The sequence below is a fragment of the Mustela erminea genome, chromosome 2, assembly GCF_009829155.1.
Source record: "Mustela erminea isolate mMusErm1 chromosome 2, mMusErm1.Pri, whole genome shotgun sequence".
In the NCBI taxonomy this organism is placed as follows: domain Eukaryota; kingdom Metazoa; phylum Chordata; class Mammalia; order Carnivora; family Mustelidae; genus Mustela; species Mustela erminea.
The window spans coordinates 74,690,109-74,696,844 of NC_045615.1; the positions used below are offsets into that span (position 1 = coordinate 74,690,109).

Genomic DNA, 6,736 nt, shown 5'->3' on the forward strand with positions numbered 1-6,736 from the left:
TCCATATAAATTTTAGAATTATTTGTTCCATTTCTTTGAAAAAGATGGATGGCTTAAGTGGGTAGGAGAAGAATAAATGAAACAAGATGGGATTGGGAGGGAGACAAACCATAAGTGACTCTTAATCTCACAAAACAAACTGAGGGTTGCTGGGGGAGGCGGGTTGGGAAAAGGGGGGTGGGGTTATGGACATTGGGGAAGGTTTGTGCTTTGGTGAGTGCTGTGAAGTGTGTAAACCTGGCGATTCACAGACCTGTACGCTTGGGGATAAAAATATATGTTTATAAAAAATAAAAAATAAAAAATTTAATTAAAAAAAAAAAAGAATATCAGTACTTCCATATTGATACTCCAGAAACGTTACTGTGTAATACATTCCAAGAGTTTATTAACTCACACTTCTGACACCAAATGTGCCACATTTCATACCAACCAAGTATGCAGATTTCTACAGATACCAACTAAGTGCCCTGTAGTTTAACTCAATTGTGACACTAACCAGTATAGACTCCACAGGTAAAGGACTTACTACCACAGGCCTTCCCTTCCTTCAGACTATAATAGCAAGTAACAGGTCCCTAGGTTACTTACTTCTGTCCAAAGTGGCTATAAATCAAGGGTTCTCATGACCCCTTCCTCAGGTTTTAAAATTTGCTATAACAGTTCAGAGAACCCAGGGAAACACTTTATTTTCTATTATTATAAGAGATAAAAAATGAATAACCAGAGTGAGAGGCACATAGAACAAGGTCCAGAAGAGTGTTAAAGCACAGGAGTTTCTGTCTCTGTAGAGTTTGTGGTGTGCCACCCTCCCAGCACACGGATGCATTTACAAACCCTGACATTCTCCAGAATCTTCACTTCAGGTTTTTACGGGTGTCCCATTAACATAGGCATGATTGATTAAATCACCTGCCATTAGTCATTACCTCAATTCCCAGTCCCTCTTCCCATCTTTGGAGGTCAAAGGATAGAGCTGAGAGTTCCCAACCTCTAATATTATGTTTGGTTCCTCTAGCAACTACCATCCCACCCTCTCCATCTGACACTATCTGTGGTCCCACCAAGAGTCACCTCATTAGCATAAACTTGGGTATGGTTTAAAGGGCTTATTATGAATAACAAAACACACTCCTTTCACCCCTATCACTGAGGAAAAAAAATGGTTTTAGAAGCTCTGTGCCAGGAACCTGAGATGAAAACCAATTATATATATTTCTTATTATGTCACAATATCAAGTATATACTGGATTTATTTGAAGGCGTAGAGTGGTTGATTTTATGCAAATAGAGACCAGAGAGAAGGCAAGAGTAAAGTAAAGAAGGCTTCTTAAAGACCACAGAAACACGAATGTGAGAATGTTTGAGAGAAGGCAGTATTATCACGTTGCTTGCTTCTCCCCCTATTACAGAAAAATGCCAGCACCCAACTCACCAAAACATCATAGAATGCATTTAATCCAGGTAAATTAAGAAAGTTGTTGGCCTACTCCTACTTTTACTTTGTTTATGAAAATAACAGTGTAGAAGAATAAAACCTGACATTCTAAATTAATACCACTAAATCTAGGGGCACCTGGGTGGCTCAGTGGGTTAAAAACTCTTCCTTTGGCTTTGGTCATGATCCTGGGATTGAGGCCTGTCTCGGACTCTCTGCTCAGCAGGGAATCTGCTTCTCCTTTTCTGTGCCTGCCTCTCTGCCTACTTGTGATCCTCAGATAATCCTCAGTATATAAAAATCTTAAAAAAAAGAAACCACTAAATCTAATATCTCTCCAGATCAAAAGTATGTAGTAGATTCTTTAATTTAATAATAGGCCAATAAATAACCTGATATTGAAGGTGTTATATGATTCCTTCTTTTTATACTTTTATATTATAAATGTATATATTATCTCCTCTTATTACATTATTTTACATGAGTTTGTATGAAGTAGTCAGATTACATTTACTTACATTCACATATATCCTATCTGTGGTTTTATCTAAAATATCCCCCCTTCTGAATGACTGTGAGATAACAATTTATGTTCAATAAATTCTGCATACCACAAAGTTGTATCCTAGTAAGTTTTGGCCTGAACATACTAGACTCCAAAATAGAACATATCATACATTGCAAATCTCGTTTCATTTTTCTTGCCATAATGAGGGAGCAAAGCAACAAGAGGAAAGGGTACTTGAGTAAGTGGACATGATTACGGGGACACGCATATACACAATAGGACACAGGACAAAGTTTGTCTGCAATGGCACATTGACACAGGCAGACAGGTTTGAAAATGATGCCCAAAAGGTAGAGGTAAGGTTGAGATAATCCTCAGTATCAGAGGTTCAATTCAAACACCAAAGGGATGGACAGTAGAAATGGATCCCAGGAAGTTCAATCCTAGACCTAGATAAGATGTTGTGCAATCACTTACCATATGAAAATATTGGGTGCAAGCTGGCAAGAGAGAAAAAAATGGGGAAGTACAGAAACTCAGAGACAAAGATGTAAGGTTCTTCCCTAGATTCCAGGTCTGGCTGGCAGCAAAGGAGGCACAGAATGATCAGGCTCCCAGATATAGTATCTGGGAAATAAAATTTATCTGTACTGTTTTCTTTTGTCTGAGTGTGCCAGCTCAGCCTGTCGGTGGTTTTAGAGCTAATGACTGAGGAAGACCAAAAACAGAAATGAGACAGACAGGCACAAATCACACAGTGGTTTGGGTTCTCCCTTGATCCCGGTAGTGGTTAGAATTAGCACAACTATTCTATTTAATTCCAGTGATCATGATTCCTACAAAAATCACTGTTACATCAATCCATACCAAATGAGACTTTCTTCTATGGCATTTAAAATCGAGTACCAGATATGACATTTTAAAAGAATAACACAAGGAATTAAATAACAAAATGTTTAAAGGTTCAACTCTGCTGAAAATCTCAGAGTAGTACAAAGCCTGGAGGTACAGATACAGAGGCAGAAATCCTCCCTTTACAACATTCCTAACAACAGTCATCCAACTATATGTGAATGCCACTAAATGCCATCTCACAGCACAGCCCTTTCCAGTTTTGACAAATTCAATTATTAAAACCTTTTCTTTAGTGAAGATAAATCTACCTCCCTCCAAGTCAAGATAGTTTACAAGGCATTCTTTTCCTTCCTTGGGTCAAATCACATAAATACAGCAAGCTAGAGGTTAACCTGGTTTACCTACTGCATTTTCAAGCCTACCACAATACTGGTTTTAGCAGTATGCCTTTGTACACCTTAAAACTCTCTTAAGAAAGTATTACATACCTTCAAAATCTAAACGTAAATTAATGATGACCAAGGAGTATTTGATATTGTGCATGTACCAAACTAACATCTTCCAAAGCAGAAGTGATTTGAAGTCACAGCTACTTTTCTAGCAACTCAATCAAGTTACTGTAACATTTAATTCTGCACAATCAAGTAAATCCCATGCTTACTACAAAATCTCTTTCCCTGCTAAAAACAGTGTATGTACCTAGAGCATCTATTTTGAAGAAGAGAGTCGCTGTGTTTGTATTGTGCTAAATAAATAGCCCACATGCTTAATATAAATCTCAACCCAGGTATGGTATAATTGATGCAGATTTAAATGTCATCACAGTAGATGAAATATACTTTAATCCTCAAAGTGAAATGTCCTCTTATATCCCACCTCAGAGCAGAGCATTTCTGTCAAGCTACTACCGAGATCACAATGTGGAACTGTCCAAACTGCTACACAGACTGGGGCAGCCTCTGCCATCCTGGCTGAGACAGGAGCTGCAGAAAGTGAGATAGCACTGAGAAAACATCTCGAGAATCCATCTGCCATGTAACATTCACCTTTCACAAAGCTTCCAGAAGCTACCAAAAGGCTGTTTAAAAATATACCTCTTCAAATAAGAAAAAAAGAACAAAGTTCCTTCCATGTGCTGGCATGTGGATGACTGGGGGAAAAAAACAAAAACAAAAACAAAAAACAAAGAAAGAAAGAAAACATACCTGTTACAAGCCTTGAGGCCTATGGCCTTTCTCTTAATCCATATCTGAGCCTGTGGGATTATTGTAGACTACTGTGCACTCATGTGGAAGTCAACTGCAACCAATATACGTGTCAGATGCAAATGCAGAATTGTTCCATTTCATAGTAATATTTACACTTTTATATATCAACTAAAATTGTGTCTCTGTAGATTTTTAGATCACTGTTTGCCTGTAAAATGTTTTCTTATTCTTTGATCCTATAAAGTGTCCTACAAAACAAGAAGCAAAATAAACATCATAATGTAGCATAAAATGCCAAAGGCGTAATACCCATGAAGAATGCTTGCCAAGATATAAATCCACTGGATACTTAGAAAGAATTGTAAATTATAATTTGTTGCTAGATCAGAGAGTGGAAAAGTTCTCTACGAGGTTTATCTATATCAAAATAAAAAGGTAAGTGCTATAGCAAAAAAAAAAAAAAACCTGATTTTTCATACACATACTCTAGTGCATTTATGTAAAAATTACTAACTCCTCTGTAGTAATTGTTATACTGAGATATGTTGTAAAGCCATCGAAACGTATATGGAAACATGCTGAATATACTAAAACAGTAAATGGTAATGTAAATTGTACTCACGAAATCCTCTAAAAGGGAGAAATTGCAGGGGTCTGAAGATATTATCATTGACAACTTGTATTCTCTTTTTGTGAGCTACAAACCTACTCCAATAGTTCTCACTGGTTCTACAGAAACACTTGCATAGAATGTGAGCTATGTGTCATCTCCAGAAACATACTGACTTTTAAAAGTAAAAACTTTTTTAAAAATTTTCTCCAGAACAAGACCTATTAAATGAAAACTAAGCACAGTGTCTTTAGATGATGTTATTCACATTTAAATTATAGAAAAATTGCATCTTTCCAGATAGTTCAAAATGAAATTGTATAATGTAGAGATTTATAACAAAAAAACAAATTGATATATGATTTTTAATCTCATATTTCCCATGATACTTTTAATATAAGGCAGAAGAAAATAAGCCAGGGCCATGTCTCCCTTTTTTTAGAATATTTTGTATGTTCTCTCATGAAAGGCAATAAAACATAGTTAAATATAAAGATTATCTACCAAATTAAATGGAGGAAGTACAAAGATGAGGCAGACATGATTCCTTAACTTAAACTTTAATTGATCATATGGTTAATAAAGTATTCAGAAAAGAATCATACTTATTGTCCTATGCTTACATTTAATTAATTTTTAAATTCACTGTACATATAAAAAAATTAAGTAGCAAATTCCCTGCTATGATTACATAAGCCATTATAAAATGTTATCATAAGTATGATCAAGAAAAAAAAAGATATGCAAGGAAAAGTCATAGCCCAAATATTTTCTTGGTCATTATAATGTGTGAAACTAAACTCTATCAATTACTCACTAATTAGAAAACAAATTCTGAGACCCTTCCACTTACTACATTATAGTTATTAAATATTTTTTAAGGTCTTATGCTCCCAAATGATACACTGTTTTAAACAAATACTCTAATAGCCAAAAGAACTGGAGAAAGAAAAAGTTTTCAAGACCCCTACTGTAAAAGCAATATCAAAGTCATTTGGACAAATATGGTGAACTCAATCTTCATGCTTACTGCTAGCCTTTTTAAAGCAGCATTTGCCCAGCATGGTAGGAAAATGAATGTAGTGTTTCACCTCCACTAATTTAAGAAAACTGGCTTAAGAGGGGCACACATAGTGAGAGTAAGCCCCAGCGGTTATATACAGTATCATGGTTTTATTTTGGCATTTCTACTGATAAAAAAAAAAAGAAAAAGAAAAAAATGATACATTTGTGTTTTAATGATGAGACGTGTATTTAAATTTCTAAACAAAGCTGCTCCTGGCACAATTTTGTCTAGGTAAACTGAGTCAAGGGAACATCATACCCTTTAAGATAAATGTTAAAAAACATACTGGATGCTTGTATAATGAAGGAAAAAGGAAAAGATCATACCAAAATTTACTCATTCACAGGAAAGGCATTATGCTATCTATAGTAGCAAACCTTTGAAAGGATTTTTGACCACTTAATATATCTTGGAGGCAACATCAAATTCTAGAGTACATACATACTTTCTACATTATATACTCCAGCTGGTTATTAAGATATTCTAAAAGTAACATAAATACATATGAGAAAAGAATGAGAGCTAATGTGATTTAAAACTGGCTTTGTATAGAATTCCTTTTTCATTGCTTAAAATTGGAACTTCCTCAGGAAGAAATGAAATGGTTATTTCAATGTTTATAGCTATGATATTCTTGTCATTCACATTGAATGAAAATTACTGGAAACATTTTTTCTCTGAGTTTTTTAAAATAAAAAAGCTGAATATAATTCTGATAGTAGCATGGTACCTCATATGTACAACAATAAACTGTGATAAGAAAATGAAAAGTTTGGGCCTGGTGATTTTAGGTAATAAGCAGGTATTTGATTGATTGTGTTTGCCGGGGACAGAGTGGGAGGTGGTTATAGAACCCAAGTACCACTAATATAACTCAAAATGGAGAGACGCATGGAAAACTTCCAATTAGAAAATAGGTAAGTTTATTTTTAATAATATAACCCTGCACAGATCCCTCTAATCAATAGTAGCCGTTTTTTTTTTTTTTTTTTTTTTTTTTTTTAGTTCTAATAGATAAGAAGCAACAACTGGGTCACTGTGGGATCCTAGA

At 35.1% G+C, this 6,736-nt stretch overlaps 1 protein-coding gene across 4 annotated transcripts in view; it reads left to right on the plus strand.

Annotated features, from left to right (window-relative positions):
- Positions 1-6,442, plus strand: part of NDST3 (N-deacetylase and N-sulfotransferase 3) — a 175,973-nt gene extending 169,531 nt beyond the window's left edge. For all 4 annotated transcript variants that reach the window (XM_032333268.1, XM_032333273.1, XM_032333269.1 and 1 more), the window contains one exon: positions 3,683-6,442. In XM_032333268.1, coding sequence (XP_032189159.1) covers positions 3,683-3,802 — 120 coding nt within the window. In that variant the 3' untranslated portion in view covers positions 3,803-6,442. The remainder of the gene's footprint in view (positions 1-3,682) is intronic.
- Positions 6,443-6,736: the final 294 nt, after the last annotated feature.